Here is a 15,128-nt window from a genome sequence, read left to right on the forward strand (position 1 = left end):
TCCATGACCATTTAAAGTCACCTTTTCAGGGACCTTTGCCAGAAAGGTATTATTGATAGAAATCTCAAAACAGCCTGTGTGTTTTTTTTCTCTCTTTTTTTTTTTTTTTTTTGGTTTTGGAAGAGAGGGGCTGTGATGGGAGTAGGAGGAGGGAGTTGGTCATGCTAGTTCTAATTAATTAGACTTCCTAAATGTTTAGGACAATTATCTATGCTTTCCACCTGTAGTTCTATAAAAGAAGTTAATATAGAATCACTTGATAATTTGCGTAGAAATGATAGGCTTGCAAAAAAGAAGAGTCAAGTTTAAAAGACTACTATATAGTCTTTCATGGCTTTAATTATTTACTCTTCTTCATGAAGATAATTAGAATTTTTCTCTTGGAATTCACTTCCATCGTATAAAAAAAAAAAAAAAGATGGGCCATTAGCAAGTTTGTTAGAGCAGAAATGAAATTAAAATAAAACAAATGTGTTGTTGTCCATAGGTCACTGACATTGCTGATGCCATGATTCTGAAACAGCTTTTTGAAAATCTGTTCAAAAATGGGGTCGTCGTTGTGGCAACATCCAACAGGCCACCGGAAGGTAAAAACAAACACTGTGCTAATCTTGTAGAATTAGGTGGAAACTAACAAGCTTTTAAAAATCCACAATTTTGTGCTAATTTTACTGTGTTACTAGATCTGATGACTTTGCTTATGATTAGTTTTATAATTGACTAAATCTGAAAAACCAGTCGGTATTTGTATTTGAATAATATTTATGTTCTTAGCAAGCTAAATCCAGGTGACCTCCTGTGTTTGAAAAACAGTACTTACTGTTTTTCTCGGAGCATTAGATATGTCCTCTGTGCATATCAAAGAATGCAGGCATTTCTAACTGATTTTTATGGACCATAAAAGAAACTCAATGAAATCAAAGGTAAAACTCCTAATTAAATTTTAGAAAAAAGTCTTATAGCTCACTTGCATATGTAGTTTTTAATATTTCATTTAATTTATCATTTCTAAAGCACTTGTGGCTTATTAGGAAATTATTTGAGAAGTAAAATACAAGTAATATTTAGATAAAAATAGCAAGTTTGAAATTGAGTATCTTTCAGCTAGCTCATCATGTGGTCAGTTGAAGGTCTAATGAACCAAAAATAATATTTTTTTGCATTTTTTTAAAATTGAGGAATTGGGGGACAGGAACAGTGTTGGGGTATTGGGGCGGGGAACCAGCCAAGTTGTTGTTCTTCAATCTTAGTTGTGGAGGGCACCAGTCGCCATCTGGCTGCCCATCGGCAGCTCCTGGCCTCTAAGCTCAAGGTGCTGTGTTACAATCTTAGTTGCAGGTGGGCGTAGCTACCATCCCATTCGGGAGTTGAACCAGCAGCCTTGTTATTAAGAGTGCATGCTCTAATCCACTGAGCCATCCAGGTGGAGCTCAGCTGAAGGTGCTGAGTTCAGTCTTAGTTGCGGGCGGGCATAGCCCACCATCGAACAGGCAGTCTTGTTGTTAGGAGCACGTTTTCTCACCAGCTGAGCCACCCTGCCACCTGTTGGCAGTTCAGCGGCAGCTCAGCTCGGGCACAGTGTCACTGACCCATGTGGGAATTGAACCGACGGCCCTGTTGCTTAGAGCTTGTGCTCTTAAGCTAACTCTTAAATAACTGAGCCACTCGGCTGGCCCTTTTTTGCATTCTTAATGTTAATGTCTTTCTGCCTGGAATATTCTTCCACCGGATATATGTAATGTGAAGTCCTTACCTCCTTTAGATCTTTGCTGAAAAGTGACTTTGCCAATGAAACCTAGACTTATCTCCCTATTTGAATTTACAACCCTTTCCTTTTTTTCTGGCACTGCTTCTCCTTACCTGCTCTGTTTTTCCCTATAGCACATTTGGACCCGCCATATACTTATTATATTTATGGTTTATTGTCTGTCCCTTTCCAGGTGGCAAAAGCTTCATGAGGGCAATGATTTTTATTTCTTCTGTTCACAGATGTATCCTAAGCATCTAAAACAGTGCCTACCACATAGAAGGATTTCAGTAAATAGTCTTAGCACGAGTGTTGAATGAATGTATATTTCAAAAGGATTTCTCTGGCTGCAGTATTGAGAATAGACTGTGGGGATGAGGTTTCAAGGTTGGAAGTCAGGAGACCATTTAGGAGATGATTGCAACAATTCTGAGGGGAGATGATGGAGCAGTGAAGGTGGTGAGAGTCGTCAGATTCTGGATATATTTTGTAGGTAGAACCAAAAGGATTTACTGATGGAATGAATATAGGGTATGAAAAAATAAAAATAAAAAAGAGAGAGGGATTAAGAATGACTCAAAGGTTTTGGCTTGAGCTATGGGTAGCATGAAGTTGCTGTTTACTGAGATGGTGAAGATGACAGGCGAAGCAGATTTGAGGAGGGAGTTGAGAGTAGGGGTTCTATGATGATGAGGCAGATGCACAGAAGAGTTTGTATTTCAGTGGAAAGGTTTGGACTGGAGATATAAATTTGGGAGTCATCAGTGCTAAAAAAGCTGGAAAGAGCGGCCAAGAGAGGTAGGAGGAGAACCAAGATAGTGCCTATTGAAGAAAGGGCAAGTGGTACAAAAAGGAGTGCTGATCACCTTTGTTAAATGCTGCTAGGAGGTAAAAATGAGTTGGAGAATTGAGCACTGGAATTGGTAAAATGGAGTTCATTAGTGAACCTGAAAAGAGCAATATAATAGTGTGTGTGTGTGTGTGTGNCAACATGGGCCAGTGAAGCAACATCCTCCACAACTAGACTGAAGAACAAAAGGACAGCAACTTGTCTGTTCCCCTTCCCTGATTCCCCAAATAAAATCTTTAAAAAAAAAAAAAAGAGTAGGAAACTAAAATTCATGTGTGCCTACTCTTCGGTAGGCCCTAGGGAATTCACATAGCTTGTTTCATATTTGTGATTAAGTGAGGGAATTACCCTTGTTGAACTTTAAAATTTCTTTCAGTTTTAAGATTCTCAGAAATTATGCATTTAGAGTGGTAGTGTGTTACTTCCTGTTCTGGGCTTAAAAACCTGGGTTAGTGGAAATATTAATATGATGTAGTCAGGATGCCTTTATCCAAATGAGGCAGTTTGATCCACATAGCCAGTAATGGTTTTGATTTATGATAGAGGAGAAATAGGAATTTTCACCAGGAGTTGTGTTACACTGAGCCAACCAGGGAGGAGGAATATCTACTTCTTTCTCCCATCAGTCATGTTTAGACAGCCTGGCATTCACCCTTCGTACTGCAGAAGTACAGAGGTCTTCACAAGAAAGGCTTATGGGAAAGAGATGTCCCCAGCTACTCTAAGGAGGTATACTAAGTACACCGATGTGGTTCTGCAGACGGAGGGTGTGAGGGTGTGTGTGTGTGGGGGGTGTGGGGGTGTGTGGCAGGGAACCTCGTGTAGTTCTAAAAATAGCAGCGAGTTGACAGTTGTGCCGCCTTCAACAAAAAAAATCAGTGATAAATCAATGAAGACCATCTCTCTTGGTTTCTCATTATGAGTCTTATAAATTATTTCTAAATAAAATTGAATTGTCATAGTTATATTTTTTATTAAGTTAAAATTTTAATAAGTATGTTAATATCCAACCTTTATAAAATGAATCATGCTTTGCAATGTATTTTTACATGCTTGCTTCATTTAGTTCTGTAAAGTAGTAATTATTACTATCTTCATCATATAGATGAGGAATGTAAAGCATCAGAATTTCCTATGTAGCATGTAAAAAATCATTAGCCTTAACTTAAAAAAATGTAAATTTTAAACAATGAGAGAAATGATTAGCATATCGACGTGATGACCATTGGCAAGACTATTTCAGAAGGTTAGGGAACAATGAAAATCTGGCTGTTACAAGGAGATCCTGAGAAGATTAAGAGCAAACAGGGCCAAGGTACCCATTAGGCGTAATAGTACCTAGGGTCCATGATACTTTTAGGGGCCTGTGAAAATATTTTAGTTTCTCTTAAAATTTGAAGAAAAATGAATATATCAGTAATGAATCCAGCCTGTAATATGTCTGTGTCTATAGTATACTTGTCTAAGTTATAAAACATAATTTATATATATATATATATTTACTTAATTTATCTGTGCTCCCAGAGGTGAAAGTGCCCAGGGCCCATGAAAGTCAAAACGCTGCTCTGTTAGTGAGGTCCTAACAGGAACCTGTCTGGTTGCTCTGTGCATGCTCCACTGAGTTCAGATTTCAGAAGGTTGATACACAGTTCGGAAGAAGAAAACAAAAGCAACTATCAGGATACTAATGTTTGAAATGAGTTGAGTCTTGCAAAAGAAATGCAGGCAACAAAAAGGATTTTCAACTTACATAATAAGTATAAGGGCGATCAAGGGGGAGACAGGCCTCTTGCTAAAAAATGTTGCTTGCTCACAAAGAGACAGGGATGTGATGGAGCTGTTTGTCATCACCTGCCCCATCGAGAGCTGGTATGATGTTCAGCCATTCACTTACTCTTTCATCCGCGTTGCTTTGAAGAGTCTTACACTATACCACAGGACCCTATCTGTTCCACAGTCACATGGACCATGTCTGGATATCTGATCTATGTGTAGCTAGCCTACAAGCTTGTCAGTAAACCTGGACATGTGACCTGTGGCCTGGGGATTGGGTCAATCATATACTCTGTCTCTCATGTATTTGAACTAAGAGGCACAGAGGGCAGTTCCTGCTTAGTAATGAGACAGGAACAAAAAGACACAGGAAGTAAGTGAATCACATAAGGGGGAGGAGTGGTAGGATGCTCCCTAGACAGGGGATGAGCTCTCAGGAGCTACTTCTAATCCCAGGCCCACTTCCAGCTCCCGTTCCCAGGAAGTGTTATCAGTGCTGTCCTTGTCCTGGAGTCTTAAGGAAACCCCCTTCCTTTAGCTGAATCCCTTGTTTCTTGTAAATAGTCTTAATGAGAGTGGAACTATTCAACTCATGCTTTGCTTCTGTCTTCTATGTCAAGAGGGATTTCCTTGTGATCTATAAAAGACAACGTAAATAGAAGTACTGCGAGGAAATGTCGCCTTCCTTAATATAAAATTTATCTCCAATGGAAAGAGAATTACCCAATGAACTAAAGCCCAAGAAATGCAAAGAGATGAGGTAACTACTAGCATACTTTTGGTTGCAGGCAACAGAAAACCCAACCTAAAAGGGCTTAAACTTTAAGACAGGGGAGATATTATGCTGTATAAGACAGTGTCATGCCCCTTGCTCAACCCCCCCTGCTTCCTCGCCAACCTTCTCTCCTGTACTTCCAGCCTCGCTCATTATTCCCTACTGTTTAAAATCTTATTTCTTCGTAGATTAGGAAACCATAGCTAATAGTGGGTGTTATACCAAATGCTTCTTTCTTGCTGGGGCTCTGAAAAAAATATGCGCCGAGATGATAAAAAAAATACTGAATGCCAAATCAATTGCTTTCATTTGATTCTGAATTTCAGTGTATCATTCTAGAATNTTTTGAATTTTCTCATAGTACCTAAGACAGTTCCTCATGCTAACAATGGCCCAATAAACATTTATTTAATTATTTTATTTATACTGGTGCCTTTTGGAAGAGAAACTAAACAATGAATAATCTGTAAATCTCGTCAGTTTATGAACATAGTTCTCTGGGGGAAATAGCCCCTGTAACATTAACTAAATGTATTTTCTAAAAACAGCATTTTTAACAGGAAAGAGTAATATCAACATTTCATTTTTAGCTAGTTTAACATAAAAAATAAACATTCCTTTCTAAAAAAGTAACATAATCTTAAGCTTTCCAGTAGAAGAGTGTGGTTTCATTATCCCAAAGCTAATGAACAATCATTAGAGCAATCAGTAATGCTGTTTAATAATATTCTTTTTTTTTTTTTTAAGGTACAGGGAAAACAATGGTGATGGACATGTTTTATGCTTATGTGGAAATGAACAGGAAAAAAAGGGTCCATTTTCATGGTTTCATGCTAGATGTTCACAAAAGTAAGTTAATGATCTGGAAGAAGTAATTTTTAAGTAGGCAAACACTATAAAATAGTTTTTTTTCATCTTTTAAAATTCTTAATATTTTAATCTTTTAAAAAATAGATTTTTTCTCACAGTAAGATTTTATTTGGTTTCATTTGATTTGTGCTATGTTGAAACACAAATGTGTTTCAGATAGTAATGTGTCCAGAGTTGGTCCTCCAGACAAACCAGTACTTCCAAATAAGAGAACAGAGGTCACTGTATGAAGGTTAGGCATTTTCTGTTTCTACTAAGGATCAGTAAGAAATGTTAAAACCTCACCTGTTTCAAGAAGTTATTCTTGATTAGGTCATTTCTGTTGTGTCACCTTAGCATGTTGGCATTCTGTTTGTACTTGTATGTATGCTTTATTGCTTTGTCAGTGTCCTTATGTTATTTCATTTTTGCATTAACTGTCTGTCAGCTACACTATAACCTCTCCAGGGAAGGAACATTGTATTTTTCTTCTAATGCTTTCAGCATTTAGTACACATGTAATGAGTGATGTGGGACTGACTTTAGTGTATTAGGCTAGAGATAAGGGAACATCCTGACCAGATACACATAGGGCAGGACCACCTCCTCCGCCCACATCCCTGAAATTCTCAGGACTATGACTATCTATTGATCCATCTAGTCATGTAGTCTATCACTTTGTCATCTCTGAAGTGATTGAAACATAGAGATGGTATGACTCACAAAGTATCCTTACAACCATGGGACTATCATAATATGTGAACAACTTATTTTTGAGTAGAGAAAATGCAACCAATTCCAATAATCACATTTGATTGTATGTGGAATTTAAACTTAATTTGTATGTTTACACGAAAGTTTCATTTGAAGATTTAAAAAACATGCTCTAGTTGTCTAAAATATACTACTAATACAATATTTGATTTTATGTTTAATTTCATCCACCTAAGGAATACACCGCCTTAAACAGAGTTTGCCAAAAAGGAAACCAGGATTCATGGCGAAATCATACGATCCAATAGCTCCCATAGCTGAGGAAATCAGTGAAGAAGCATGTCTCTTATGTTTCGATGAATTTCAGGTAAGGAGAGATGTTTCACAGATGTAGCATGGTATACTGAATGAAGTGTGAAGATTTAAAGTTTGTTCTTCATTTTATCATTGTTTTATAAATTGATTTGACACATTATCTGTTATGTTACTATCTAGTCCAGGGATTAGTTAGCACACCACAGCTTGCACAGGGCAGATACGGCCCATCTGCTTTTAGGTGGCCAGTGGGAAAAGAGTAGTTTTATATTTTTAAAGGGTCATTAAAAAAAGGAAAAGAAAATGCAACAGAGATCATATGTGGCTTGCAAAGCCTAAAATATTTACTACTCAGCCTTTTATAGGAAAAGTTAGCCCACCCTGATATTCTAACTCAATGGGTTCACATTTCCCCACACCATGGAGATAATGTAATGATTACAAAACAGTGTCTTTAAAATGTTTGAGTTTTAAGTGTTATATAAAAAACAAGTGATTCACATATCTCATTTAAGCCTTACAACTTCTCCGTGCTAAAGGGAGGAGATTGTCCTAGTTGAACTTTTAAAGTTTCTTCTAGTTTTAAGATCCTCTACAATGTGCATTTAAGTTGGTAGTAAGTTATTTCCTGATCTTTATTTCCTATGAGAGCAAATATGGCATGAAGGCAAACGATGTGTCTTATGCTTATTCTGTATCCTGTGTCATGCCCAATGTAGTAGTAGTAGTAGTAGTAGTAGTAGTAGTAGTAGTAGTAATAATAATAATAATAATAATAATAATAATGATAATATATACTCTAGGTTAAGAATTACTTCCTCTTTATTTGACTGCTTTCTTTAGTAGTTTGGAAATGTAATAGTTGGTTTTTCTGTAATGCTTGTCATAAAAGCAACTGATTATTGGAATGAAAATAGAAAAATCCNGGATTCTGTTGAACTTGGAAGTAATTGAGGGAACAAAAATATCTTTATAGAATTGATTTTGGTTCTAAATATTTTAAAACCTTTTTTTTTTTTTTAAATTGGGGAACAGTGACCAGGACCCATCAGCTCCAGGTCAAGTAGTTGTTTCAATCTAGTTGTGGAGGGCGCAGCTCAGCGGCCCATGGTGGGATCAAACTGGCAACCTTGGTTTGGTGAGCACTGCACTCTAACCAACTGAGCTAACCAGCTGCCCCTAAACCTTTTGATAGACAATGACAAATTGACTTCCTGAGGGATTGGTCTTACACGCCCACCAGTTGTATGTCAGAGTGCTTATTTTCCCACATCCTCACCAACATAAAAATGGTGTATGATTGGTGTTTTAATTTGTATTCCTTTGATTTCTGATGGAGTTAAACTTTAAAAAATATGTTTAAAGCTATTTATATTTTTGTGTCATTTGAATACTCATGTTCTTTGCACATTAATCATCTTTTTCCCCCCTCTGTTAATTCTGTATTGTCCAGTACTCTTTCATTCACAGAAGAAAAAAAAAGAAGCCAGTTGAATTAGCTGAACTAGGGGAGGAATTTAATGGTTGGTTTAATTGTTAAGTCAAGTAATGATCTGAGCTTAAATAATATTTTAGACATTTCACTCTCCTTCCCTCCCTTTCCCTTCTCCTTCATCTTTTGGTTCTGTTTTCCCTTATTGTTGGCTTCATTCTTGGTAAGAAATTTTTTTTTTAATTGGGGAATTGGGGGGAAGGGAACAGATAAGTTGCTGTCATTTTGTTCTTCAGTCTAGTTGTGGAGGACATCGCTTCACTGGCCCATGTTGGCACCATCATTGCGCTCTTCCCGGGGGGGGGGGGGCCCTCTGGCATCCCAGGCCAGCTCTTAACCAACGTGCCACTCAGCCGGCCCTTGGTAAGAATTTTTTGATGTTATAGGAAAGATGGCTCCTGGGATCTTCTAGATTGTGCTTTTAAAAGGAGAAGGGATGGTTCTCATTCTCAGAACCTGTATTAACTACCCCCGCAGAATCTGACCTAATTGGGTCACATGCTCATGCCAGAGGCAACTGCAGTGTATAGCGTATTTTTATTGGCCTACTCTGTGATTGATACACTCATAGAATCATACTAAGTAGAAAAGTTTTCAGTAGGAAGAGATTTAGGACAGATAAAAAATGTGTCCATAATAGTTTCTAAGAGCTCTTTACATCTTAAAGATATATAAGTTTAAACTCCCAAGTTCATGAGGGCAAGGATTTTTGTCAGTTTTGCTCACTAGCATATCTTAAGAACCTAGAATAGGACCTCACACATGGTAGGCATTCAGTAAAAGTATGTTGAATAAATGAATAAGGATATTAATTTTATTTATGGTGATTTTGATGTTCAGAAGGTTGAATTTCATGTAGCCTAATCTATCATTCTTTTCCTTTATGAGTTCCTTTTTCTTCTTTTTATTTTTTTGCTTTTATATCTAGAAACTTTTTATATGATGGTTTGTTATATTTTAAGCCCATTTTAAAAAAGAGTTAGCACAAAGATTATATTCAAATATATATTATTCACATTTTTGGTTAGATAATTCATGACTTTTTTCTGGATATATATGTATATTGTGCTTTATGCAGCAAAATTTGAAACTTTATTGATTTACTTTTTTAGGTAAATGTAATGGTTTAAAATCTGCTGCCACTCACTATATCAANTGGCTTGGGACGCCACCTCTGAGCAGCAGGGCCCCGTTTCAGATCCCACATGAGGGCCAGCTAAGATGGTGAACAACAGCTCGACCTGGAGCTGGGCTTCCGTGAGTCACCAGCGACAGTGTAAGCTGCAGCCCCTGTTGCAATGGGCTGCCATGAGCTACCGTGAGTGGCTGGCAGCCAGTGTGAGCGGCTGTGAGCTGCCGTGAACGGCCATCCAATGGCTGGCGTCTGATCTGCCTCATCTAGGAAGAATGCAATGATAATACCAACATGGGCCAGTGAAGCAACGTCCTCCACAACTAGACTGAAGAACAAAAGGGCAGCAACTTGTCTGTTCCTCTTTTCCGATTCCCCAATGCTGTTCCCCTCCTCCAATTCCTCAATAAAATCTTTAAAAGAAAAAAAAAAAGATGCATAGTTTCTTAATATGATACCAAATATATGTTTATCAGTTCTAAAGTCATAATTATGCTTAGTAGAGACACTGGTGTTTCTGTGACAAGTGTGAACAAGCTAAGGATGCCAATTATCACTTTTTAACATTGAACTACAGTACAGACAGAAAGATTTTAAGACAACTTGGGGGTAGTGAGGGGAACGAAGGAAAAACCACTTATTTTGATTACAGGGATTCACCAAGATTTGTCATACCATTCCTTTTTCAAGGTTATGTAAAAAAAGCAAAGGAAAACAAAACAAAAAAACCAAAACCCTAATATGGGAATAATAAGTAGGAAAGAGAAGTAAGTATCAGAAAATTTCTGTTTTCTATTCTTTAAAAATCAGGAAAATATAGACTCCGTGATGAAGATCTAAGCTGAGAGAAGACAACAGAGTGAGTTGAAAACTTTTTTACTAAAAAATCACCTGAAATAAAACAAAGCTGGATAAGAAAAGATTAAATTAATTGAATTAAATCAATTAAAATCAGCATTAGAAGTACTAAAGTGTAGACTTGAAACTAAAGAAAATGAAATCAGTGATATAGGGAAACAACTTAAGAAGCTCTGCCAGCATGTAGAAATAGAATAAAGAAAGTAAAATTATGAAAAAAGTAAATAAGCCTCCTGGAGGAAACAGGTCTTAATGAGGACTTATTCTAAAGAAATGTTTGAAATAAGAAAGCTGATTGTAACAGTGAATTGAGAGTAAATGAATATTTGTAGTTAATCTTGCTTATATATTTGTAAATTTTGTTTTCCTTGGAGAGAGAGAGTTTACAGATCCTGAGTGACAGTGTCATCATTAGTGGCACTGATAACTTGGGAAATATACAGTCAAGTATTTTAGAATTTAAGATATGCCTTCCACTTTTCAAATTACTTGAAAAACTAAAGATCAAAGACAAATGTTTCTTAGAGCAAAAGCCAAAAAAGTAGAAGAAACAGCAAAAATGTATGAATAAAAAGCATGAAACAAGATCAGGCATGTCAATGACAGGTAATATAAATGGGTTAAGTTTCTCTGTTACAAACCAAAAACTTCTTTTGATATGGCTGAGTAAGTTCCTGGCTGAATGACCTTCCTGCAGACAGCAATAATAAATTCTGGACAAAATACATAACACAATTACCTGAAAGTCCTAGAGAGTGGAAAAGGGCAGGCAGAATCTAGAGGGGAGACAAAACTTGGAAGAGGTCCAAAATGGAGAGAATTTTGTTTTTTAAATGGCTTTCATCTTTAGAGGAAGTAAAGTCAAATGCTGGCAGAGTTTGGGGCAAGCACTATTGCTAAAAAAAGAAAAGTAAATCCCAGAGAGAACTAGATTGATGTAGCCCCAAATTCTATGTATAAACCCTGCCCAAATCTCTGACTGAACTATGAACTATACATTTACAGGGTAGACTACCAGGATAGGGTACTGATCTGAGATCTGAGGTTGTAGTTTGAGTCTAATTAAGGTAATTTCTTGCTAAAACAGAAATAGCAACACTCTTCAGAAAATGAAACAGAATCCACAAGGTCCAGGATACAATTCCAAAGTGACAAATGAGGAAAATATGACCCTCCCTCAAGAAAAAATAAAATCAACCAAGACCAACCCCAATATGACTTATATATTGGAATTAGCAGATAAGGACTTTAAAGAAACAATTATTACTATAATTGTTGAGGAAATGGGGTAAAGAAAATATGTTCCTAATGAATGAAAAGATAAGAAATCTCAGCAGAGAAATAGAAACCATAAAAATTACCAAATTTAAGTTCTGGAACTAAAAAAGGCAATAACTTAAGTAAAAGTTCACTTGATATGAGCTTAGTAGCAGAGCAAAGAGCCAAAGCACTTAAAATTATCCAATGTGAAGAAGAGAGAGAAAAATGATAGAAGAAAAACAGCAGAGCTTAACAATTTGTAGGCCATGACAAGTATTCTAACATGTTTCTGATTGGAATCTCAGAAGGATGAAGAGAGAATGGGGCAGAAAAACTTTTGAAGAAATAATGACTGAAAATTTTCCAATCTGGGGAAAGATAAATTTATAGATCCAAGAAGGTCAGTGAACTTCAAGCAGAATAAATACAAGAAAACCCTGCTTAGGCATATTGGAGTCAAACTGCTAAAAACCTAAGGTAAAGGGAAGATCTAGAAAACAGCCAGAGAATAGTGACATATTAATTATGGGGAGCAAAGATTAGATTCTGATGTCTTCCATTAGACACTATGGAGGCCAGAGACTGGAAAAACATCTTTAAAATGTTGGGGGAAAATTGTCAACCTAGATTTTTATATCCAACAAAAATTTCCTTAAGGAATGAAGACAAAATACATTCTGAGCTCAAAAAAAACGAAAATAATTGATCACCATCAGACCTGCACTACAAGATATTCTAAATGAAGTTCTTCAGGTACAAAGGAAATGATATTAGACAAATACTTGACTCCTCAAGAATAAATGAAGAATAGCAGAAATGGTAAATATTGTGGTAAATATAAGAAACTAATGTTTCCTTTTTAATTTCTTAAAAATAGAAATGATTGTTTTATGTGAAATTATAACATTGTCTTGTGGGGTTTATGATGTATGTAGGTGTGATTCATGACACTTATATGATTAAGTGAGGAGTTTAGGTGGATTTATATGGGTACTAGGTTTCTACATTTTTTGGGGAAAGAGGTATGATGTTAATTCTAAGCAGAGTGTGAAAAGTTAAGGATATATATTGAATCCCTAGAACAACAACTAAAATAAAGGCCAATTGACAAAATGAAAAGGAATTTTAAAATATATTTAAATAAACCAAAAAAGGCAGGAAAAGAACAGAGGAAACAAAACAGAGGGGACAAAAGGAAATAAAATAATAGACCTAAATATTAAATGTTAATGAACTAAACATTGCAATTAAAAGGTAGAGATAGGGCCGGCCGAGTGGCTCAGTTGGTTAAGAGCTCGCTCAAGAGTTTGAACTCTGAGCAACAGCGGTTCGAGTCCAGCCCGAGCTGAGCAGCNCGTTTTTGATTCCGAAGATATTAGAATACTGAAGGAAACTGAATAAAAAAAGTGTTATTTCTTTCTATCTCTTTTTAGGGAGACTGGATACATGTTTTACTAATATGGTTAAAAAAAAGATTTCTGATGAGCAGAATAGCATGCAAAATTCTCCTCTATAAGCTATCAATATCATTTCAAAAATAGTTTTGACCGTTTTTGTAAAACAGGAAAGCTATTAAAAACTGCTAATAAAAAATAGGTGCTTATTTTTGTGCTAATACTAATTACTGATAATGCATGCTTATGTTTGTCACTCATTACATGGCACCATACCAATCAGTGGATGACTGAGACTCAAGCACTTACACATGTAAATTAACTATTAGATTTTTTTTTCTTTTTCACTTAAGTGAGTCATGATGGAAAGCAACTCTAGGTCATAAAAATATCTTTTCTCTTTAATGCTAATGAAATGCCTCCACTCGCTGTATTAGCAGACTGCCCTTATTTGTAATCTGTAGCCTGCTCTTTCGTCCCTGGTAGTAATGAAATACTGGGTGCTGAAAAAGCCTGCTCTTCAAGAATGTGTTGCCAATTGTCTTCTGTTCACTTATACTGTAAAATTATTGTTCCCTAGCAAAGCGGAACAAGTGCGGGGACAAGTTCAAAAGAGTATACATTGGCACCCGGCTACCCTGAGTGACTCCTGCTTTATTAATTAGCCATAGCTTCTCCAAGTTAATTTACTCTGATAGAGCAAAACCACTCCATAATACAAAAACATCAGATGATTATTCAACCACAAGTCTTTATCATTTGCTTTCACCAATTTCCAGTTTAAACCTTGGCACTGTGTTATAAGCTAAATGTCTCTTCACTTTTCCGAAACTTAGGACACAAAAGCTGTTTTAAATTTTTTGGAAAACATCAGTGAGATAGTCAAATGACCATTTTTATTCTCTAAAATTGGGCAATGTTTAATTGATATCCTTCTTTTTAAAAGTCGGTGTATTGGGAATCTGATTTAAAAGTGCAGCCGCTTCTAAAATTTGCAAGCTTCTTCTGTCCTCTCATCACAAATGCCACTGGTGTTTAAGCATTTGAAAAGGGCCTTCTCTGTGAGTGTTTTGCGGAAGCAAAATTTGACAGTGATCCTAAGCTCCAAATTAATTAATATTAGTACCGCTTTTCTTTTCATTTCAATCACCACTTTGTAAGCTCCCGAAGTCTTTTTAATTTAAGAGCCTTCAGTAGTTTTTTAGTTAATGTTTTAAAGTTATAGCCTGAGACAGAAGAAAGATCTGTACATCCCCATATCCTGACCTTGTTTTGTTTTGTTTAGGTAGGAAGGAAATAATTAAACTTTTGACTAAGATATCTGCTATAAAGAGGGAAAAAAAGTGATTGAGACCCGTTCAACCTAGGTTGTTGTTAGTTGTGTTATAACCAGTTAGTTGGTAAATTTTAGTATTTTTATCTAATTTAAAAGAATTTCACTAGTTTCTATGTACTCTAACATGGTTTAAAAATAACAATGTGATATACATTGTGTGTAGTTAATGAATATGAAACAACTTTTATTGGGATTATCTAAAATATGTTGTTAAAGAAAGATCAAAACATTTTTACATTGGGAGTATCTAAAACCCAAGTTATTATATCCATAAGGTGCAATGATTGACATCAACCTTCATTATACATTTATTTTTGAAGTCATCTTCTGTCCCTCCTTAATTTCTGCATTCCTTTGTGATTTTTAAAAGCTTTTCCAAAAGTTGTCACTAAGCTTAATTGTTAAATGTGGATTTTTAAAAAATAATTTTAGAAAAGATCAATAGTTAAATGTATCTCTGTACTTAAATTAGATGAAATAGTTTTATCTGCATTATGTATTTCTTGTTTTGTCAGAAGTTATTTTTTTAAAGCACCATGTTAACCATTCTTGTGAGTTTAAAAAAAATTTTTTTTTTGTAGAAGGAATATTTGTGTTTGCGAAGGTTAGCAGAAGCTGGCTGTGCTGGAAGTG

The 15,128-nt window shown here is 35.9% G+C and overlaps 1 protein-coding gene across 1 annotated transcript in view; it reads left to right on the forward strand.

Annotated features, from left to right (window-relative positions):
• AFG1L (AFG1 like ATPase) overlaps window positions 1-15,128 on the forward strand; it is a 160,183-nt gene that overhangs the window by 29,961 nt on the left and 115,094 nt on the right. The window contains exons 3-5 of the mRNA XM_019658969.1: window positions 5,893-5,994; window positions 6,945-7,075; window positions 8,477-8,546. Coding sequence (XP_019514514.1) covers window positions 5,893-5,994; window positions 6,945-7,075; window positions 8,477-8,546 — 303 coding nt within the window. The remainder of the gene's footprint in view (window positions 1-5,892; window positions 5,995-6,944; window positions 7,076-8,476; window positions 8,547-15,128) is intronic.

Source organism: Hipposideros armiger, unplaced genomic scaffold (assembly GCF_001890085.2).
Source record: "Hipposideros armiger isolate ML-2016 unplaced genomic scaffold, ASM189008v1 scaffold_292, whole genome shotgun sequence".
Taxonomy (NCBI): domain Eukaryota; kingdom Metazoa; phylum Chordata; class Mammalia; order Chiroptera; family Hipposideridae; genus Hipposideros; species Hipposideros armiger.